We start from the raw sequence: 24,097 nt of genomic DNA, 5'->3' as shown, positions 1-24,097 counted from the left end.
TCTCCACATTTCAAAAGAATCTTCCATCTATGTGGTTGGTGGCGCTATCAAACATGCAGTTATCCAGACCTCTTCATTTCTCCCGGTCATTTCTAAACTGATCAGCTTCCAAGATTTTCGCCACTTAAAAAGGGTGGTCGTCGGAACTGCGCGTGTGCGACGTTCTTGTTCATAAACAATATATTTCATGCATGAGCTGTTCCGCTCGGCGTCTATGCCCCCATAGACGTGTGTACATATGCATGAGAAAAACATATATGTACACACGTGACGTCTATGGGGGCGTCTATATGTACACACGTGACGTCTATGGGGGCATAGACGCCGAGCGGAATAGACCGATCACAAGTGACTGTGAATAAACGTAGTAATAAACATACAGACGCAACCGACTCACCATATAAGCCCTTTTTGGTATTTATACATGTACCAAATATGAAACATCATGTGTACGTGATGAAGCTACAAACTCACGTGTTTGCAGTTGCATCGTGACACACGAACGCGTCGATCCTGCGTCGATCCACTCACAGTCGCTCGAGAGCTACATGTATTCAGCTCTGGGACTATTCGCCCCATAGACGAGTATACAGAAGCGAGAAATACCCCTTCTGTATACTCGTCTGTGGGGCGAATAGTCCCAGAGCTGAATAGCTCTCGAGCGACTGTGATCCACTTATAAACTTGCCTCTCCAGAGAGGGCGCCGTCTAAGACCTTTGACTTTCCAGAGACGCTGTCAAGACGCCTTGTTACAACCGATAACGTAGTAACTAACCGATAACGTATCAAACCCGATAACGTAGTAAAAATTTACCGATAACATAGTAAATCAACCGATAACGTAGTAACGAACCGATAACGTAGTAAATTTTTCTAACCGATAACGTAGTAAAAATTTACCGATAACGTAGTAATTTTTCCTAACCCATAATGTATCAACTAATTTACCGATAACGTATCAACGGATTAAATCAACTGATAACGTAGAAAAGTCAACCAATACCACATCAAAACAAACGATAACGTATCAATTAACTGATGATACCTGATTAAGCGAGTCATAGGGAGCGATAGACCGATCGATTTATAGATAGATATATATTAGATAGAAAGATAGAAAGATAGATAGGTTGATCAATGTATCCATATATAAATCGATCACTCAATCGATCGATCGATCGATCTATCGGTTTGATAGATGGTCGGTCGATCAATCGATCAATCGATCGACAGGTAAATTGATGGGCAGAGTGATCAATAGAACAGAGGATCTATCAATTCGATAGGAAGATCAATTAATCGATCGATCGAGAGATTGAATTAATTGGTCAATAGATAGATAGATAGATAGATAGATAGATAGATAGATAGATAGATAGATAGATAGATAGATAGATAGATTTGTTATCACATTGTCTCGTACTCAATTTTCTTTTCTTTTATTTCCTTTTTTCCCTTAAGCGTAAATTGTTACAAATTTCTGCAGCAAATCAATCGTGTTTCGACTGTTTTCATGGTAGTACGAGCGACTAAGTTGATCTAAATGTTGTCAATCTACTGGATTTGGTTTAGGAAGTTGTTTCTTATCTTGCTATAGTAGCTATACAGTTTAGTTGTAGTTGGGTAAAATTCAAAGAAATAGTATAAGTACTGATGAAACAAAGGCAGGGGAATGAGCGGCTGTTGGTTTACACAGAGAACTCTGCCGAGAAAGACAACTATTGGGTGTATGCACCGGCTACACTTCAGACAGAAAGTATGGTTGTAATAGCAAGATTTGAAACAACTTTCCAAATCCATTCCAGTAGTGTAGCAACATTTAGATCAATACGGCTAGTTTTCAATCGGGTTCGAACCCACAACATACGGCATCAAGTTAGTCGTTCGTGCTGAAACAAAGTTATACAGGCAAGGTTATACAGGCATGTCGTCGGTTTATTTGATATTTTATTGTTCACCTGGTTACATTACGGATTGATTTGATACACTATCTCTCTATTTATCTATACGTCGATCGATCTATCTATCTATCTACCCATCGAAATATACACATGCATAGATCTTTTTAATCGTTCATTAGTCGAGCAATCGATCAATTCATTTCATAATTCAATCAAAAGAAATATCGATCAATTGAAAAATCAGTCCATCGATCGATCAATCGGTCGATCTATCGATTGATTAATGGATTGATCGATCGATCGAGGATAGATCTATCCCTGTGAATCTATTCCCGTGAATCACTCGATCAAATACATTATCAGTTGATTTGATACGTTATCGGTAAATTTGTTGATACGTTATCGGTTAGGAAAAATTACTACGTTATCGGTAAATTTTTACTACGTTATCGGTTAGAAAAATTTACTACGTTATCGGTTCGTTACTACGTTATCGGTTGATTTACTACGTTATCGGTAAATTTTTACTACGTTATCGGGTTTGATACGTTATCGGTTAGTTACTACGTTATCGGTTGTAACACGCCTCTCCAAATCCACTTCGTGCGACCAATGACATCCCTGAAGTGGCGTTCGAAGTATTGGAAAGTATACGATTCGTCGACGGCGTTCGTCTGGGAATGTCACTATGGCACAGTCTGATCGATCAACCATATCATATAAGGAGCACAGGCACTTGTTCTTGTAGGTGTCATAATTTGCTTTGAGAGAGTGGAAGTGCCCCCGGGAAGTGCCATAGCTCTGCATGGCAGGGCTGTGTGTTACCGGCGTTATACGGCCGTATAACGCCGGTAACACACAGCCCTGCCATGCAGAGCTAGAAGTGCCATAGCTAAAGGAAAGTTACTCGTGTTTAAGAATGAACTATAGGCCTAGAAAGGATGGTGCGAGTCATTGCTAAAGGAACGAATCAAGTGTTGAATTTATGACCTGAAATGACACAAAAGTGTTGAAAATTATAACTATACAGAAGTGTTGAAAATTATAACTATCAACAAACGACAGTACAAAGGTCTATCCTGGATAGCTTCGTGGAAATGTGTCAGAACTTTCCCTCATTTAATATTTGCTTCATCATCATCATTTTTGTGAGTTATTTTTGCACATGCATATGCCTAATACTTGATCAGTTAAAAAATGACCAATTCATTAAAACTTAAGTTTATGACAATGACTTTCTGTCATATATTCTTGTTGGCATGTCCTGTCATAAAAATTGATGGTGACAAAATCTACATGTATACTCAGTAGGTAATCCAGCCTACCAATTTTCCAAACCCATCCTGAAACTTTCTCTCATTTTATGTTTTGCTCTAAAGTCTACATGAAACTCACCATATTTTGTGATATATAAGCTTATGCATTAAAAATTGAAACTGTTTTTTTTTTCTGAAATATCCCGATATACAAAAATTCAACTGAAAATAGAGACAATAACCGATGAATAAGTGTTCCCATAGTTAAAACTAGACTTGTTTCTAATTGAGATTAAAGTGTAAGTAAAATGTTGTCTCTCAACTGTCTTTGAACATTTTGAAATAGAAAACATGGAATTACCATCATCCATGTGATCGTTCGAAAGCGTTTGGGCAGCAACGGATGCAAATCATCGGCCTGGGTCTCACACTCCCAGCCTTCGATCGACTATCGAGACAGGCAATGCCGCGCTGGCGCTGCGAGCACCTCTAAACAACTATGGGTGGTCCATAGTCTTGTATGGCATATGCAGATTTCCTCCATCTCGCTTGGGGTCAAACATGGTCATAGTACTATGCAATGTTGTACGATAAGCACTCTGTGAACTAAATTAGGAAGCATGTTTAATGGATCGTATTAGCTCCATGATCGTATCAAAGCTATAAAAAACGCTATCGGCCGACCATTCACACGACTAATTTCATCGATAACGAAAGGTGTTCATCAAACTTTATCGGGCCTCGAAGGATCGATATCAGTGCTCTTCACATGTATACTCTAAACGCGTACATCCGACGTCGACGGCACACGCGTACTGTACATGACCTGTCAACAACTTGAGCAAGGGTTAGAAAATACCTCTTTGAAAAATGCAAAGATTACGGAATAATCTACACTTAGGAATAATACATTTGGTATGACAATTTTACAACTCCAGTAGTCGTATGAAAGTCGACTTAGCGAAGGGAAATACGGCTTATTGTACAGTACGACGACAGAACTATTCATACGTATTCTGTGAAATTCCAAAATCCAATTTCTTGCACACACAGCCATTCCTAACCCCCTTAGTGTAATCAAATACATTAATATGAATATTTTAGTGTACATAAATTCACAGATTTAAAGCCATATTTATACGAGCTCCACCAACTACCCATGACCAACCACGGATACATTGGACACATGAGATGCAAGGGAACAACAATTTATTTGATCAGTTTTTCTTTTTCATTTTTTAACAGCTAATTAAAGATCATGATCACCGTTGAAGGGAATTGTTCAAAAGTCCCCAACTATTTCTGTGAATTAGAAACAAAATACACAAAATTCATAAATGGCTTGATCACATATCATGGTTTTCAAGCTAATTTGGTTGGTGACAAATTTCATCTTTTAACTCATCATGTTGAGGCACTTCAGCAATTTTGGATCTGACGCTTTGCTTCTCAATCATTTTGGTATTGCAGCGGCGGAAAGCTCTTACACAACATAATCGGGAACTAGGGTTCTGCGAAGCATCTTGTACCTGATAGAAAAAAGTTTAAAGCCTATTAAGATTAGCGATGTTACTTTTACGACTCTGAAGAGAGAAGATCTTAAAGTTCTGTCCCAGAAAATACCGTTTTGATGGATAATTTGTACCGTCGATAGAATTTGGCTGGGGCCGCACAGACGATTAAAAGCACTGCGTGAAATTGAGAGATCTATGGAAGAAATCGCATTTGTCGTGAAAAATTTGAATTTTAGCATCTAATTTGTGCACCTCCATGTTCTCGACCGTATAGAGAACGCGGGGGCCAAAAACCACACCTTTCTGCGATCTGGCCATTGTATTCGAGAACGGCGGGGCCGAAAAATCTGCGGCGACAGTGTGCAACTCGCGAACTTTTTAACAAACGAAATGAGAAGAAAACAAAATATAAATCATGCAATAGATAAACAAATAATGGAACGCATATTGCTGTTAATGTAAACGTAAAATAACGGCATATCTCTTTTTGGAGGATGTATGCCCTTGAAAAGGACCGTCTAGCCTAGCCCTGCGTATACCGTGCTGTGTTCCCGGCGTTATCTACAGCCTCCCACCACTGCTCTGGTGACTCTCACATAGAAAATCCGGTGGACGCGATCCCGATTTGGACCGCGCACTAACTATTTTCTGCCGAAATCAACTCGATTCCGCTCTGCTCTATGTCTAGCCGAATAAGTCAATCGCTCACAGCTTCTGATGCGAATTATCTAACTGTACATTTAGATTGTGACATTATTATGGATCATTCCTTTTTTATAATTAGGCAATAATGTAGCCCCTCCCAGCTCATAGTGGACGAAAGCAAATTTTACTTAACATAATGTACGAAGTGAAGCCGAGTACACTATGGAGAGCAAAGTTTGCTTATTATTTTATAGTTTTGTAAATTTGTAGATGCAGACAACATCTGGAGCCACAATGCTAGATAATCTGATACATTATCAGTCATAATCTGAGGGATGACGTCACAAAATTCACTGGTATTGACAAAGCCAGAATATGATACCATAAAATTCTAATATAATGGGATGGCGTATTTAATTAGTGACGATCTACTTTTGCAGACGCCCGCGAATCCCCTTACAATGTTGTCACGCATGCACAGTGTTGTGCTGGAGTTCTCAACAAGAAATGTTGATTTCTATGTATCTACGCCGATTGCAAAACGGAAAGATAAGACCGCTAAGGACTATATATTTCTGCATCACTAAAGTGTCATACAAAAGCTCTAGTATCTTGCAGGAAGCAATTGGTTTGTGGGGGAATCGCACAATGCTGCCAAGACAAAAGCTATTTCTGCTCCTTGGCATTTTGCAAAGCTGATGCAATTTCTATCGGCTAGTTTAACCTTAACTTTCTTTTAATACAACATGGTATGTAACACTTACCGAAAAGTTATTTTATTTTCACTGCATGCGAAATACTTCAAGCATTTCATGGTATGAGTGGTGCGCCATACAAAGTGCCTATGATTTTGTGATACCATATGCGGTTGTGTAAGCTAAGGCGTGAGCCTTTCTTGGAAATACTATGGTGGAAATTGTGATGTCAAACCTAAGTAGCATGAACAGCATGAAGTGCAGATGTCAAAGTAATATGGGCGATGACCAGAGATGATTTTTTTACCTTATTGTCACGTTTATGTTCATGATCTACTAGCAATACTCTATCAATTGACATGAATCATGGTAAGATCTCGATACTGTATACTCTGCGTACTCTCTGATCAAATGTAAGGCTGTGTCTAGGCAGAGCTGAGTAGCCATTATGAATACATCTGTATCCATGGAAACACTGGTTCTAATGATGTGCTTGTTTCTGTCTTAGGGACTTACCAGTAAATCTTGGGGGGAGGGCGAGGTCAGCAGCCGATATGCATTTCTTTTCCCGTTCCAAAATTTGAACATTTTGGGAGATTTTACGTGGCATGTACTTTCATCCAAATGTTTTGACCGACGTTCGAATGCATATCAGTATTTTTTTTTCAAAAGGAAAATGGCTGCAGTTTTTCACAATTCTGCTCTGTATTGCTTTACCCTGTTCGACCATTCCCACCCAAGATGTCACCCGTCTACCACCCTTTGCGATCAAAATTAATGTTGTGTCTAACAATTGTCATTTTTAAAAATTAAACTGTTGGGCCAGAGAAAAAAAATCTTGTTCATCGGATTTTTTTGACCAAGGTTCGGGAGCGGCGAGCGATTTCTTTTTCTGAGGCCAAAAGTAAGCTCAGACTTTTTTGCCCGGATGCAGACAAGGCAAACTAATCTTTTCCCCTTTTAGGCTAACCAGAAATATCTCAGACAAGATACACTGATACTGGTTATTGAATTCAACACTATATTTCTCAACAATGACATAGGGAATTACATATACAGTCGGTGTTTGTACAACAGTCTCATTCAGAATCCCACATGCGTTATGCCCGCGAAACCTCGACGAAGAATAGGGCGCCGGGGGCGGTACTAAAGTATTTGCAATGCAGAAGTATGGATTTGCCGAAATAGAAAAAAATTCCAAATCGGGCAAAGTAGAAGCGGCGATTCCGATGAACAATTTGTTTTTCTTTCTGGTCTTGCCCTCGATTATGATAGCATATCATTTTATGTGTGTGTTATTAAGGACCGTAGGGCCCGGGTGCCCGGATTGTGGGGAATTTCGGTACACATGTACTGGCAATGGCGAAGTGCAGTCTGCATACCTATGTTCGGAACGGAACATCATCCGATAGAAATTCAAATAGTAATACGGTTATGTTTCTCACACCGCCTCTTAAAATGCCAAAACACTGATCTCGCTCAGGGGATGACAATAATGTATTGCTGATGTGTTAAGTCTACAAACGCGCCCTGAATGTTTAATGACTCTGAAAATATTCAGAATGTATGCGCAGGCCAAAAATATGTATCAAAACATGCGTTGTCGAGAAGAATGAAGAGTTTTATTTGTCACAGTTTAAAATAGTGATTTTCAAGTGCTTCCAGAGTTCGAAAATACAAACTATTAACCAAAGCTTTGTGGGGTCGTTAAGCCCCACATGCACGTCATGGCAGATTTGCAATACAGTGCTTATAGTCTGAACATCGAAATAAAGTTTCAGAAAGCACCAACAACGATGGAATAAATGAATGCGATGGTCAAATGTCAACATTCCCTTCGTTAAAAATCGTCTCACATTAAATATGCCCTAAAATAATGAGGTTGGCAACAAACATCTGTAGCTTGGCAGCAATCAACGTGAACAGCAATATCAATCGTGAGCTATTTTTTGCTTATGTACACATAGTAAAATTCTCTGTCGTTAAGGTAACCAGCAAGCAAATATTTAAGAAGAAGATTATCCTGGGATTCGGCATTAGCGTACATGTAAAAATGCAAATACAATAACATTATAAACATTGTCTTTTTTCCTGAAACGTTTAAAAATGACTCGTTTAGTGAAGATATTTTTGATAACCGAATGTATTTTGTAACCTCGCTAGATATAAAGATAAATATAGAGATAATCCATTGTTTTTCAAAAGAACTAATGCTGAATCAGTATTCTTTCCTCGATGCTTCTGATTATTGTATTTCTCCATTGCTTGGTTGGAAGCCTACTGGTGTCTTCAAATATTTACAGTCATTTATAGAGTAACGTTTTTAGTATAAACTTACATGCTAAAAGGAGATGACAAATTGGAGTCCGTAAAGCTCGTAGTGAATTCTTCAGAGTCAGTCAGCTCTCTACTTCTCCATCAGGCTCACGGTCTAGTTTACCACAAAATGGCTACGTGTAAATATTTCTTCGCATGTACTCCGTTTTAGCCTGAGAACCTAAAAGGATATACAAAACAACATAACCGAAAAAAAACCCTGCGACACTTGTTTCGTTTATGCGGAAACATGAACGTTCATGTATATATCATTTATCAGGCTAAGAAAAAATGTCAACACACATCAGAATATCTACAGACTGACAGCATTAGATTACATATAAAAATTCAACGTTATGACACGCTAAAAATCACGTCACCCGGTGAGTTCTCACAAATATGGCCAATATTAAGCTGCAGAAATAATTACGGCTAATTTTAGAAAACACACGATGACATATATAGTAAGCATAATATATTTGTTGTGTATTTTGTGCCGGGTACCAATCAGCATGTCTGTTCCTGCCACGCTTTTTCTTCACTTTGTCTTTTTTTGCGAAGGCGTACTTGGCCTTTTGAAGTGGGAATGAATGAGTCAGGACCCGAGTCAACCGCTGTTTACTGTGATCACGTCCACTACACTTTGTCATTGAAGACGTGATTGCTGTAGGATTCTCATATATTTCCAGAGTGTCTTCGTGTCGGTACACTTGTGCAATAACCTGAATGTATCGGTAAAAACATCCGTTGCGACTTTGCTTTTTTTGAAATAATATCCTGAATTTGAGTCTATAAGAAGAATAGAACTGGCCGCAACAATTATGTGTTTGAGCAACGATAATGGCACAGTTTGATACACATATTTCATCTCTGTATATATTGAAATATGTAGCACTGCTTCATACTGTAATTCAATATCTGTCATGTATAATTTATGGATGGTAAATTTGCCCAAAATATGATACACAATCATGGACAAAATATATAAATTACTGGTCTTGTACCAAACCTCCAGCTGTTTATAACGTCGATAAAACTAAAGCCTTGAGATGGAACTACGTCATTGACACTCTTTTGCATTTGAACTGGGAGTAAGCTAAGTAGTCTTTCCTGTAAAATTTCAAAAACCGCATGTTGGAATGAGCTTTTTGGAGCAGTTTCCCCCAACAAGGATATTCTTTGCAATCCTTCCCGCACTGTAAAGATCAGTTTCAACAGCAGTGCATGGTGTAGATCCGTCGGAACATGATGTATCACTTTTAAAACATATATTTTGTTTTAAATCATTGGTTGTGCACGAACGTACAAAATACGAGTATTGCCATCACTGAGCCAACAACACATGGGAGGTTTTCAGACTGGAGATTGAGTTTGAAGGCAGTCCGAGCGAATACTGTTTTCCTTCTGCAGAGCTGAGCAGTTGTAAGCAACAAAAGTTGGCTTAGCACTTTTAAAGAGCGGAATTTTTGAGATCACTGACCACCAGAGGCGCCTGAAGGCTAACATGAAATGATCGCTGGCCCTGGCGTAGATCAAAGGGTTGAGGGCGCTGTTTATATAAATCAACCACCTGAAGCAACGGTATACCTTGTAAGACATATCTATACAGTAATCTCCACACACGCATAGCTTTATCTCAGTTGCGATAAAAGGCATCCAGCATACGAAGAATGTCAGAACAATTATTCCGACTATTTTCGCAGTTTTGAATTCCCGCGAAAGCTTCTTTGCGCGTCTTGTCCCCTCCAGAAACTCTGGGACCTCGCAGTTACTCCCTTCACTGCCACCTCTGTGAATTCGTATCTCCATGTTCTCTTTGCGAGACGATTCTCCACGATATTTTATTCTCCGCCGTCCTTCCGTAATGTGTTTTAACTGCCTCATCGCGATCATGTAAATTCTAAGGTAAGCGAATATAAAAATGACGGCCAAAATCAACAGGCTGGACAGAGCGGTGACGTTGTAGTTCCTGGCGTCCAAAGTGAAATCGCAAATAGCCTGTCTGGCGGCAAAGTCTTTGGTGGCATGCCACCATACTATACAGGGGAACGAGAGAGACACAGCAAGGCACCACACAACCAGTATCATGATCATGGCTTTCCTTCGGGACAATCGGCGACGGTACTGTAAGGGGTGTACAACGGCGACGTATCTGTCGAGCGAGATCAGGGAGATGTTACCGATGCACCCTACAGCACTCAGTATCTCCGACGCCTTCCAGACATCGCACAGCAAGGGATCCATGTTCCAAACCCCGCCGTTCAAATCATAGACTATCGCAAGGGGCATGACCACTACGCCCATGATGAAATCAGCGAGAGACAGGGAAACGATGAAACTGTTTGTCACCGTCCGCAGGAAGCGCTCCCGAACGACAGCAACGGCGACGAAGACATTGCTGAGAACCGTAAAAAGCGAAATGCAAGACAAAACAACTCCAAGAGGCGGTAGTAGCCAAGTTGGCAATGTGGCGGCTTCGTCCCAACCATATTTATCAGTGCTACTTCTGTCATCGCCATCACCACACCCAATTTTTGTGGAAGCATTCGTTTGTGTGACGAGGTACGTGATGTTAGGGACAGATTCAACGGAAAAATTGGCAAAATCGCACATCTTCGTGAATGCGTTTACACGCGACTACTCTGTCTGCTGTTGCCAAACGACGAACGAACGAGATCGTTGCTTCTCTCGACAATAATTTACGTTTCCGTCAAGTGAAGAGACACAAATCAATTTCTTCTCTCCATATCACACACAGACTGGCAACTTCGCCCAAACTCTAGTTTGCAATTATTGCCAACCAAGTCCTCCTGCTACACAACATCGACTCTTCTCACAAAGTGAACGTTTTCAACCCAAACAGCCGGCGTCGTTGCAAGTCGGTAATCATTCTCTCGGCCTAAACGTCGGGGAATCTGGTCTCGTCACGTTTGTACCTGCCCTACTATAAGTAAATGTAATTATGCTATAAAATTAAATACATTATCGACCTTTGGTACACAGCAGGTAAAACATTACTACATCCAGCTTGGCTTCATCCATCATCATATATCTCAAGATGCTTCGTTACCCCGGGGCCGTCGAGTGCTAATTCCTTACAGCGACAAGGCACCGCGTATAGTAAACTCACGGTTGAACTATGTATCAACAGTCCCCTACCAACTGTATGTATGTATGTATGGATGGATGGATTGATGGATGGATGGATTGATGGATGGATGGATGGATGGACGGATGTGTGGGCGGACTGATGTAAACAGATAGGCATTTCAATTAAATAGCACGAAATTGACGACAAGAATATTAATCAAATCGATTTATGTCAATTGACTGCGACAGTTCTCAACTTTATCTCTGCAATCAAAGTGGACACTGTATACGATAACGCTGGCGAATATGAAATTATGGCGAGTCTGTACTTTCGACAAAAACTTAAGGCTGAAACAATGCTCTATTTTATAATAAATCTTCAAAAGGTGTCGAAATAATCAGTTATGAGTCAACTTGGGAATATAACGATTCTGGTAACTTCTATTCGCCACTTTTGAACGACTACTCACACTCAAATTCCATTCTGCCATACCGCGACCCGGGAATTTACACTCCATTTTCTTCAGCTACACCTCTGATCCTTTCATTTTGAGGGTCAGGGGTTACACAAAGCTATTAATAAGCAGTGAATGGTGCAACCTTTGCCAAACCAAGTAAACTCACCACGTCACAAAGCATAGCAGCAGCGCAAGAGAGGAAATTATTCAGACTCACAGAGTCAAAAACACTTTGGCAGTGACATTTTCAGTACAAACATACACTCATGCTACTTGCAAACGTTCGCTAGATAAACATTGACACGCATTGGCAAACACTCCACACATCTGTATAGTATCATTTCAATGGCGTGACAATCAATTATACTCTTTCTTCGTTATTATTTGACTGAATCCGATGTTAAAACTCACGGTCTGGCGTATAGAATGCCGAAGTTTGTCGAACTTGAATTTTTATCTTTTGGTTTTTACATTTATATTAGTGTTCTTAACAATTAAACAGCTGAACTTCATATACAGGTGTAAACTGTCCAAATTAAGTACGCAAGTGTAAATTTCACCCTCAAGACTCTCAAGCATTACTGTGATACAGTTGATGATCCGTGTTAATTAAGGACTGCTATAAATTGTAACACTGTGCGTGTAATAAACACTGGTTGGTTGACCAATGTCGTTTCATCGGGTATTCTATCCAGCCTTCCTGAAATTTGATGAATAATTTTGTATACAGATATACACACAATCTATCATTGAATTCATTTATTTCGTTTGTTTGATGAATGACGCTTGCAATGATTTCCGCTGTATTGATGATTATATCGAATGACGGATCTATTGTTAAAGCTTCTAAAGCTTACCCGGCTAAACCAAATATATATAGTTATTGCCCACACCTTAAATCATTGAAATATATTGGAAGTTCGGCGTTTATTCACTTGTTCACGAAAATAGATTGTGTGACGCACTTCAACAAGCAACTTATGGTGTATTTCTGATTTCACGGACGTTTACTGGGAATTTAATGCGCTAATCGATTAAATTGTGATTACTTTTCCAAATCAACTTTTGTACCGCGATTACAGTAACACTGTGAAAACACACGCTCATGTGTTAATGGTTAGAAGATTATCTCCTCATTCGGTGTGCCGTTAAGTTCACAAATATTGACATTCAACCCGATGAGGTGATAGAAATATTTATAGTACTCCACGAATGTAAAAATCCCAATAACAAGGCCTTCATAGCAACTTTCCTCGCAAAAAATCCTCAACTAAGAGATCAATAAATCAGAAACAGCTGACATGGTCACACGGATAAGTCACTTCCACTGTTTAAATTCACTTTTCGAAATCGGGTGCAAAGGTTGCAAGTTCTCTCTCTCTCTCTCTCTCTCTCTCTCTCTCTCTCTCTCTCTCTCTCTCCCACCGTTGCGATAACGGTGTAAGTTACTCGACACGTTCCTTGAAAGGGACGAAATGGCATATATCAGACACTCACGTTCTCCTGTCGTTCAGACATCTTCATGACAGTCGTAATCAGTCGTAATGATCAAACGTATATATCTGTGCACATTGAGTTTAGTACCTCACCCCCATACGCACACACATACGTGTATATATATATATATATATATATATATATATATATATATATATATATATATATATATATATATATATATATATATTGTATTATGTTTGTATTATGTTATATATATATATATATATATATATATATATATATATATATATATATATATATATATAATGTATATCTAATGTATTATGTATGGGTATGGGTATGTTTGTATACTTCACCTGGTATCTATATCTGTCTGTGCGCTCACCCAGATAGACCTACGTAGGCAGAAGTAAAGACGTAGAAAAAAGATAGACAGACAGACAGACAGACAGACAGATAGATAGATAGACAGACAGACAGACAGACAGACAGACAGACAGACAGACAGATAGATAGACAGACAGACAGACAGACAGACGGATGGATGGATGGATAGATAGATAGATAGATTGATGGATAGATAGATAAATAAAAAGAGCCATTCCTTATCGTAAGTTATGTACAAAATGCCACATATCAAAGCTATTCGTTCACGCTGAATTATTACAACCATTTTCAGTATTAGATAGCGAAGCCACTGCAGTGGACTGCAATAAAACTGCTCACACTAATTAGTTTCAGCTGTAGCCAGCTGGCAAAGTCGACAGCATTGTATGTCCCTTGCAGACAGTTTGTCTAGGGATTTCAAATAAACAAGATTTGTACACGGACCAGTGAGCATGGATTGTTTTCATTTCGTAGTGCATTATAGAATATTGAAATTTTTGTAACTCGCAAAGAAAAATGTCTTGCTAGAGGTAGATTCAGATCAAAATTCATTTATCGTTTGTATTTTATTTTAAACTCTAAAGATTATTTTTCACAAGTACGATTATCGAGTTTTTCAAAGCATGTGTTAGCTGCCTGTTCTCATAGGCAAGTAGGTGCCCATTTTCTTGCAAACGTTGTTATATTGCACAGGTGCGTAAATCAACCAGTGATCGCGAAGCCACAGGGGGCTTCGCGATCACTGGTTGATTTAAGCACCTATGTTATATTGATATAATTTTAAACGTTTGTATAACTAGTAAAATGTTTTCCTGCAATAAAATGTTTCAAACCAGATCGGTGTGTCAGTGTAGTGTGTTTATTACTGGGCAGTTTCTGTTACACCCGTGGCTGCTTGATATTAGACAAAAATTCTGCTCGTCCAAAGCCAAAGCGAGCTCTGTGTTTGGTTGTAAATGAGAGTTTACGATTGGCACCCTTTGTTCAAGATTACAAGATACAATGTAACATTACCATGCACACTGGTCCGTGTACAAATCTTGTTTATTTCAACTTCCACAGACAAACTGTCTGCATGGGACATACAATGTTATCACATGCACAAGCCAAGTTTGTCGTCTCCGAACAAAAAATACGGCATTTATTCTCTGGTCGTTCTACGTCACGACAACCCGCGTCTATGTCATCAATTTTGGTGCGTCGGACCTTCTTTTTGTCGATCTTCGGTGTGCTCGTACGATCGTAAATATGTAAACAAACAACATGGTGGCCGATGTTTCTCCCACGATCAGAAGTCATGTAATGAAATCGATATTTTCACAGACTGCGACATTACTAATCCGAACAATGTAAACACAAGAGTGTACCGCCTGTATATTCCGAAGGAATTACGTGAATAATTTGCGGAAACAACGAACTCGAAGCTGGTCGCGTATACCGTGGGTTCCGTACGCATTGCAAACAGGGTCAGGCGCGACGTTTACAGTGTTCGCGCCGTCGAGATTCAGTCGATATTTGTTCCCGAAAAATAGCGTATCTTCGTCTGTGATAAATTTTTAGGACTATGCTATCTTTGAAATAGAGTATAACTTTGCGGAAGGTAGCCTACGTGTAGACCGAGAGCTGTCATTTGCTCCACACATGAACGAACGTGAGCGCTAACGCACACGACGGACGACTGGAAATGATTGACAACTTGTGCACGGCGTACTGATATTTATTCCTAAAGTAGTTCAAAAGTTTAAACGCGCAATCGTCATGGAAAACTTATTTTATTTTGCAAAAAATAACGAATTATTGGCTTGTGCATGTGATAAGTATATTATTCCCTAATATTTTTCTTCATTCAGCTCGGAAAATACTCGTGACGTAATGACCGTGTCACCACTCGTCTTCGACTCGTGGTGACACGGTCATTACGTCACTCGTATTTTCCTTCGCTGAACGAAGAAAAATATTAGGGAATAATATCTAATGTTGTCGACTTTGCCAGCTGGCTACAGCTGAAACTAATTAGTGTGAGCAGTTTTATTGCAGTTCACTGCAGTGGCTATCTAATACTGAAAATGGTTGTAAGTACTTGGATTTGATGTTAATTATTTTGAAGCGGAATGATTTAGTCATGTGAAGGTACTCACACGAATATTGAAAATTTATTACCGATATCAATAATCCGATCACATTCAATTGCATAATTAGAATGTATGCAAATTTTTTGTGACCATGGTGGTAGACACTATAACATGCGATTCTTTGATAAGACTTGACAGCACTGTATATGCCCCGATACATTCGTACCGTGCTTTTTATTTCCTGAATGCTAGGGTTGAAATTTATCTATGGTAAAGTACGATTATGTTGTTTGCCACATCTTCGTATTCATCATTTTCTCAAGCTTTGACCGACAAAGCACATTTTCATGCTAATCGCTGATCAGTCAACGATCATATATGACAGAAAGGCCATTCGATATCAGGCCGCTAAGCACACCCTGTGGATAGCTAATTAGAGCAAGATCTGCCACCGTTGCAAAATATATTCACATTAGTCAGGGCAGAATGCACCTCTGGGGCAGATTTATCCATCTCTCATAATCTTACAATTCGTTGCTCGTTGACAGCTGTGTTGACTCGTTTTGAAACCTGCAGTGAACATTACGTTCTTACAGTGTTGCTCAGTGAAGGTAGAACACTTACTTTTGCGCACCTTCCCCACCCCCACCCCGAGGTATCTCCTTAGTATGATAGCAATTTAGGTTGCTGTGATTCTCAAATCTAACATTTGCACGAAATTGTATTGTTTTGATTATTGACAGAGAATATATTAAGTTGCTTCAAACAAGGCAAGAGCTGAGTTACAAAGTTTGCGCGTCCAGGTTTCTCATACCTGAGATTTTCCAAACTCAGAGACGGGGAGAAAACGTCTTTATGAGACCATGAAGATGACGAAAACTAGAACAAAATATATGAACAAGATCTACAACAACAACCGCAATAACAACAAGGACAACAATAATAATAGCGGCAACAACAACAATCACAATATCATCATCATCATCATAATCATCATCATCATCATCATCATCATCATCATCAACAACAACAACAACAACCGCAACAACAAAAGCAACAAAAACAACAACAACGATAATAACAGCAACAGCAACAACAACAACGAAAATATATGCATCATTATCTTCATCATCACATCATCATCACCACCACCACCACCACCGTTACCATCATCATCATCATCATCATCATCATCATCATCATCATAAACAACAACAACAACAACAACAACAACAACAACAACAACAACAACGACGACGACGACGACGACGACGACGACGACGACGACGACGGCAAACAGCCCCCTTATCACCAGCTTCATCCCTTCACGGATAAATTCAATATTCTCAATCTGATCATCAGATGTTTTTGCATGAATATATTTGACTCGGCATGCCTTCTGTGTTAGGACTGAAGAAGGTACATCTCATCAAAAAGGAAATGTTATTTTAAGTTAGAAGGTGTGTGTCAAGGGAAGACAGGAAAAGAAATAACAGAAATACGGTGAAAAATAAATGCAAGTCGCAAAAATGTCAGAAGAGAAGATACTTAACCATTATGTAAGGTGAATTTCGAAGTATATTTCTCCAAAAGTCAATTATACCGCCCAGTAAACGCAACGCCATAAAGGTCCACGCTGTCAGAACTGAGCACATAACAACTAACAAAATATACCTTCACCTGCTCGCTTCAGACTGCGAGGCAAATTAAATTTACAGGCAAAACTTAAACCTCCCGGGACAGCTTTGTAATTGTATGATCTATACTGTGAGTCTCATGTATTTTCTTCAATTCAACTATCACAAGCTGAGGTTCTGAAACAGACCAATGATACAAATGCAGAACACTTTAACTTTCTAAAGACGAAAAACAATCTTTATGCCGACAGAAATTTGTGAAGAACTGATGCAAATCTATTAAAATGCAAAATCGTGGCATTATTACCAGACGAGACTTACACTTAGTGTAAATCGTGACTGTGTGAGAGTTGTTTAACTGCAGTGATCTACCTCGATTCGCAAGGGAAGACCAATTTGAGAAAGAAATCAGAAATATCCTTGCTTCAGGGAGTTAACAAATCAGCCAGTAATTGATCGCCAGGACGTATAAAGGAGGCGACAGTGACACTGCAAGGCCAACGAATGGCTTGTCTTGCTCATTTCCGTTCGATGACAAGAATTTATTGTTTTTCTTCGCTTTTGTTTTAATTGATTGCTACTTTGCGATAATAACTGCTTGTACGCAGGTCAAAATCTTTCCTCTCGGTGATGTTTGTGTACTTATGTCAAAGAAGTCAGCTTATCGCGGACGGATGCAATTCTGTTAATTTGCTCATTTTGAAGTAAGGTAATTATGAGGGCAATTTTGAAATGAAGCGATGGAGGAATTTAGGCGCTCCGCATCGAGAACCCTAGGAAAGAAGTCAACTTTCACCACAGTTGCTCGAAGGTCACGATATAGAACGTGAAACAATATTTATGAGGGCGCCTTTATCTGTACCATACAGATGTGAGGTTGATATTCAGAAGTGATACTCAGAACTTTTCCGAAAAGATATAAATCTCAGATATAGTGCTGGATTATGATCAAAAGTTAAGCAAACAAAAACGTCAAAATATGATGGATTTAAAAGCATATATTTCTACTAAGGTGGATATTTACTCCAACACGCAACTATGTGTGTGCGTGTGCGTGTGTATGTGTGTGTAAAGATACTGTGAGTATAAAAATAAAATGTCAACACTTTTGTTCTGAGAACCACTTCATGTTATCATGGAGAAATAGCGTTATAAAATAATGATAGTAAGGCATTTGGTTGCATTGCATAAACGAATAATATCGTTTACGTCACAAAAATCAATTTAAAACATCTTGACCTTTCAAAGGTCATTCACCTTGAAAGCTAGCTATGAGCGATTATAATATATAATCATCTTGAGAACCAAAGGCACAAATGCATTTACAATTAAAGAGGATGTCCAACCGATATATTCAGTTTAGTGATTTGGCTTTGGAAAAAGGAGGACATTACACGCTTATTTCGTTGTCTGCATGGTTTCTGCCAACATGCTTAAAATTTCGATGTGCGATGGACAGGAACATGAAATCGTTATGGTTGATGGCAATAATTATGAAGTTGAATATGTAATTCCACAAATCATACACAGTTTCCACCATTGTCCTCAGAAGTTGCATATTTTTGGTACCAAAAGAGGACAATACTGTGATCACATGATCATTGAGTCATGGGGTGTTTGGAACTAAGCCCAAAGATCGTATCGGACCCATATAATCAAATTGATAATGAATGCAAAGACTGTATCTAAGGGTGTTGGCGATTGATGAACATTAAAACATATTCGTCATAATGTGCATCGTAAAATTAAAATGTTGAAGCTAATGCTGGTATGGTGCACCTAGATATCGTGCATGAAATACATTGTTTGTGAACAAGAAAGCCGCACAGGCACGGTTCCGTCGACCCCCTCCCTTTAAAAGATTTGTGAGCACAAAATTTGTTCTAGGAATGTACATGGAGTTTTAAGAAATTATATTACCATGCCTGCCCGTCGCATTTTGATTGGTCGAGTTGAACCACGTGACTGACCACAAATACACAGTAATGGTTTGTTTACATGCCCGTGAATATGAAAAATAAGATTAACAACTCAAAGTATCGTAACTTTACACTTTAAACGTAAATAATATCAATCACAAAATAAAATGGAGCACTTGTAGGTCAAGTTGAGATACTTTTTTCTAAAAACACCTCCGGATTTGCCAATTTTTACAGCGCGCGTGACAGTGCGTCGCGCATTGTTCAGTTTCTGGGGCCCAGTTGTCGTTCGCTCCTGAAATTTTCGGAAATTTTGACGTTTTCTTGGGTTCACTGATAATACAATTGAAATAACAGACTCCGCTCTGACCATTAACGTTTATTTGTGGGCACGGGCTCGAGGAAAGCCAAATTAACGGGCTCGGCAAGCCTCGCCCGTTAATTTTTGGCTTTCCTCTCGCCCTTGCCCACAAATAAACGTTAATGGTCAGCGCTTCGCCCATTATTTCTATAATATACGCTACAGGATATTTATACTGATTGTTAAATATCCGCATCAATGCATTCATATTTATTTTAACCGTCTAATGTCGGAGTCCTTCCGCGAGTGTAATTTGTAGTGTTGTGCACTTTCAGTGGCTTACTATTTTGACACAGGAAGCTACACCCCCCCCACCCGGTCAACAAGGACCGTCAAGCTGCAAATTACTTGGGTTTGTATAATTATTTCTCATTTAATATGAATTACTATGGTCACTAAATGCAAGATTGCTGCTTAGCTCTCAATCTGTCATCTTAAGAAAGAATGGTTCTAATTTTTTAAAGAGTAAAACATTTATGAATGTTCACTGTACGGTACATTATTTATAATATTGACGTAATAATGCTACATTAACATATGTGATCTATTCATATCCAAAATACTCAAATTGCACCGTACATTGTCGCCAGAATCTGGTTGTGTACTTTGAACGTAGGGTTAACATCGTATATCATGTCAAACGTGATATTTTCATAATTACAGTCACTTTAAGTGTAAAAGCCTGAATCAATCAGCCGTGGTCGGGTAACTGGGCCATTGCGTACGTGTTTATTGATAAGCTTACAACATTTAGTAAAACTTCCTTTGCAGAAATCATGCTGATAATTGCATGAAGAACGGGAATACGCACCCCAGAGAAGCAAACTTGCTCTAAAGGCAAAACATATTTCATTTCATGATTTGTGTGATGGCATGAACGAATAGAAATATGACATGAGAGAGACTGTATTCCCTGACTCAATCCTTCGCTTCGCTCAGCCTACCTCATAATCAGTGACCATCTGAGATTCACGGGGTCGAAAAAGTGAAAAACACAGGCCTCTCATTGTTGGAGAAATATATTTTGATGCGTTTACCTGTGTTATCGGTGACCTACCCGAATGCCCTACATGTACCATGATTGCGCGGCAAGGTTTGCGCTAATGTGGCGCTGAAGACGTTTGTTTTGATAAACATTGAATCTGAAAAGCTAAACATTGAATCTGAAAAGCATTCATCGTCTTTGTCGCTGCTGTACCGAGGCATGATATGTCAACAGAATTGCTATCACCATAGAAACAGAATCGAATTGATCTCAAAACTTACATAAACAAAATTATGCTTTATTTTTCTGCACTGTTGCTGCCCAGTGAGTCTCGCCATCTTTGCTGTCTATGGTGTGCATTTATACATTTTTGATCCTCGCGTTCGCCCGTCTGTCTGTTTAACTGACTGTTTAAATTTCGTGATCTGCTTGTATCTCTATATCTATCAATCCGCCTGTCTCTCATCTGTCACTCGTTAGAGGTATCCATGGTCTCTGTTATACTTTCCGGTTGTTTCCAGCGTCATTTGAGTGGATCTTGATTTGTCTGTTAAGAGATCGCATGATGCAAGGACGCAGGGTGACATCTGTGATGGCGTCTTTCAAATACGCTAATATGCACTAAAGAGAACAGTTTTAATTGAAACTTTTTAGGAAAGTAATAAGCACCTAAAAGTTAAAAGTTTAATTTTAAACTTGTGAGTGAACTCACATTTTGCCGCGGAGTCGAGAATACAGAATATAACTCAGTGTTATGTGAGAGTCTTATATAAAAGCGTGCCATGTTTACAGGGTAAGTATAGCTGACGCAGGATTTAATCAATTTAAATTCAAATGAAGTCGACATCATAATGAAACTAAAAGAAAAGCTCACGAAGACTCCTAGTAAGACACAAACAATTGACACATGTTGCTGTAGGTTTTTGTAGTGCTTTAATAAACTTTTGAATGTTAACAGAAAGTATACATGGGTTATCATAAAACTGACAACGTTGAAAAGATGCAAATACATCCGACATTATATTCTATGACGTATTCGGGGGGGGGGGGGGGCGCTCTGCCACAGGAAAGGTATACATTTCCTCAATTTTGAACCCCTTTTTTCGCCTCAAGTATTCTTTCGATCAAGCCAAACGATGATAAAATGTGAATTTTAACCCTTGTTTTTTATTCAGACATGACTTTTGATTCTAAATTGGCACTTTTGAACAATCGTTTGGTAAAAAATGCAGATTTTTGACATCAGGCCTTGGCCAAAATATTTACTGTCAACCTCTCCCCATTCAACAGAAAATGGTATAGTTTGCGCTTTGTAATTTGGACTGTTTCGGGTATATGTATGTTTTTTTTGGTCTGATATAAGAATCAAGCCTTGAGATTTTACGATATTATCCATTTTATCTGATAACTAAGACATTGAACTACAACCAGCGACTGTATACCACGAGATTTGACAAGTTCACGACATATATGCCACGAGCGATTGGCGGGTGCATATATCAAGTAAACTGGCCAAAACCGAGTGGTATACCCGTTTATGAGATGATTTATTGCTATGACATCATGACAGTATATTGGAATTCTGGCGTGAAACGCCAAAAAGTATGTTTTCTGGCTGGGAGCTCGCACTTGCTCCAACCGTTCTATATTGCGAATATAGCACGGTTATTTTCACGCCCCGACCAATAAGATGGCTGTATATGCGCAATCAATATACTGGTATGATATAATATGGGACAATTCAAGTTGTCGGTCATCTGCTACTTCCTCTCCTTCATAATCTTAACCTAAAACTTACAAGTTCAAGTATTATACTTGGATGGGCTTTGGTGGTATAGTAATCACGTGCAGTTTTATCGGACAATATCGGGAAACAAATTCATAATACAGTTTAACTTTTGAGTTAGAGGCTACTATCGGAAGGAGCTTCCGGTTTGAAATCAGCATACTGTTTCAGTGTGTAATATCGGATAAATAAATCATATTGTCGTTTATAGAGTGTATGGGTCCCTGCTCCTCACACACTTTATCTTAGTCAACGTTGACGAAATTATCAGCTAAGTAATATGGTGATGTCGGATCTTCAAGGGGGGGAATTCACATAAAAAGTGAATCAAAGTGAGCTAGATATAAAATCTATTGTGATGACTTTTACAAATACAATTGTCATCAATGTTAAAGTGTCTGAGCAGACCCGTACAAGAAAGCTAACGATGTTTCATAACCTGGCGATCAGATATGTTCGTTTTTGTTTCTGGTAGTAGCGCCTATCACTTGTGAAATCACAACAACGGAGCTTAACTTGTTAATAATGGCGACAACAAACTCCAAGAAGAACATATGATTCCAAGCGTTATGAAATTCAAAAGTTCTCTGTGACTGAATTAACATTGGGCATGGAAAGGTAGGTTAAAATGCTTCAAACCAGTGAAAAGTACACATCGACATTGCATCACGTATGCAATCGACATCCTTTTCTGCATTTGGTCACAGACAAACAGAAAGAAAGACTAGCAACGGGTATTGTTCAAGGTGTGAAACGTTTACGTAAGCCCTCCATGTTCGCCTCGCCTCAGTAGCTCTCGCCTCTCTTTTCCGAAGAGTGCCGACCATGCATCCTTCGGTAATTTCCGGATTTTTAAGCGAAAATATGTTCAGCAAAGTTTGTGTTTTGTTGTCGTGTGGTGCTGAGCGGAATTGGCGTGCTGGCGAAAACGGGAAAGGTTTGAGCTTCGGGAAAGTGAGTTTTACCATTTTAAAAATTCCTCTCACATTTTTATGAATATATAATGAGTGTGTTTGAACCAAATTTGAAAGTCTTTTATCGATACTGTCTGGTTTTACTCAATGGTTTACGGTCAGTCATATCGTCTTTTACAAGTTGGTCATGGAAGGACGTGTTTATGAACCTGCTGGCGTGTTATGTTTTGATTGGCGTGAAGCAGTGTTTCTGCCCGGAGAGCTCACAAAGTAAGTATGGTTGCTACGCGACTGGCAGCACGATGCCATCTCGTCGTCCTTTTCGCATAATCTCAGGCAATTATCAACCATGAACAAAGTCTCCAAAAAATCTAACATTTGTGAAGCTCATTTTAATATGAAAAGGCCATAGTCTACCGAGACGACCATGAAACAAAAGGCATACTGCGTTGCTAGTCTGTTTTTCTATTTTTCTGTGGTTCGGTGAAACGGATGGTAGTAGTCAGTGGTAACACGACAGCATTTCATACCAGGCTTTAGACATCATGATCAGTAATATGTAAAGTGCCTCGAAGTTGCTCTGGTATACACCGCGTGTGCAGTGTAAAGTTCGTTTTAAATGCAGGAAATAAAATTAGACACCTATAGTGCTTTAATATGATCCTGCTAGCAAAAGGTTCTGAGGAGACAGATACAATA

General features: G+C 39.1%; 1 protein-coding gene across 1 annotated transcript; it reads right to left on the bottom strand.

The window, feature by feature from the left end:
* Positions 1–9,681: 9,681 nt before the first annotated feature.
* Positions 9,682–10,941, bottom strand: LOC139144105 (5-hydroxytryptamine receptor 1D-like). The gene has a single exon (XM_070714774.1). The coding sequence runs from the start codon at positions 10,939–10,941 to the stop codon at positions 9,682–9,684; it is 1,260 nt and encodes a 419-aa protein (XP_070570875.1).
* Positions 10,942–24,097: the final 13,156 nt, after the last annotated feature.

The sequence above is a fragment of the Ptychodera flava genome, chromosome 11 (assembly GCF_041260155.1).
Source record: "Ptychodera flava strain L36383 chromosome 11, AS_Pfla_20210202, whole genome shotgun sequence".
NCBI classification, from domain to species: domain Eukaryota; kingdom Metazoa; phylum Hemichordata; class Enteropneusta; family Ptychoderidae; genus Ptychodera; species Ptychodera flava.
The sequence above is the reverse complement of the archived record's forward strand: the minus strand, read 5'-3'. Positions and strand labels throughout refer to the sequence as shown.

Excerpts from the sequence above, each read along its gene's own strand:
- LOC139144105 (XM_070714774.1), bottom strand. The coding sequence starts at position 10,941 with ATGTGCGATTTTGCCAATTTTTCCGTTGAATCTGTCCCTAACATCACG.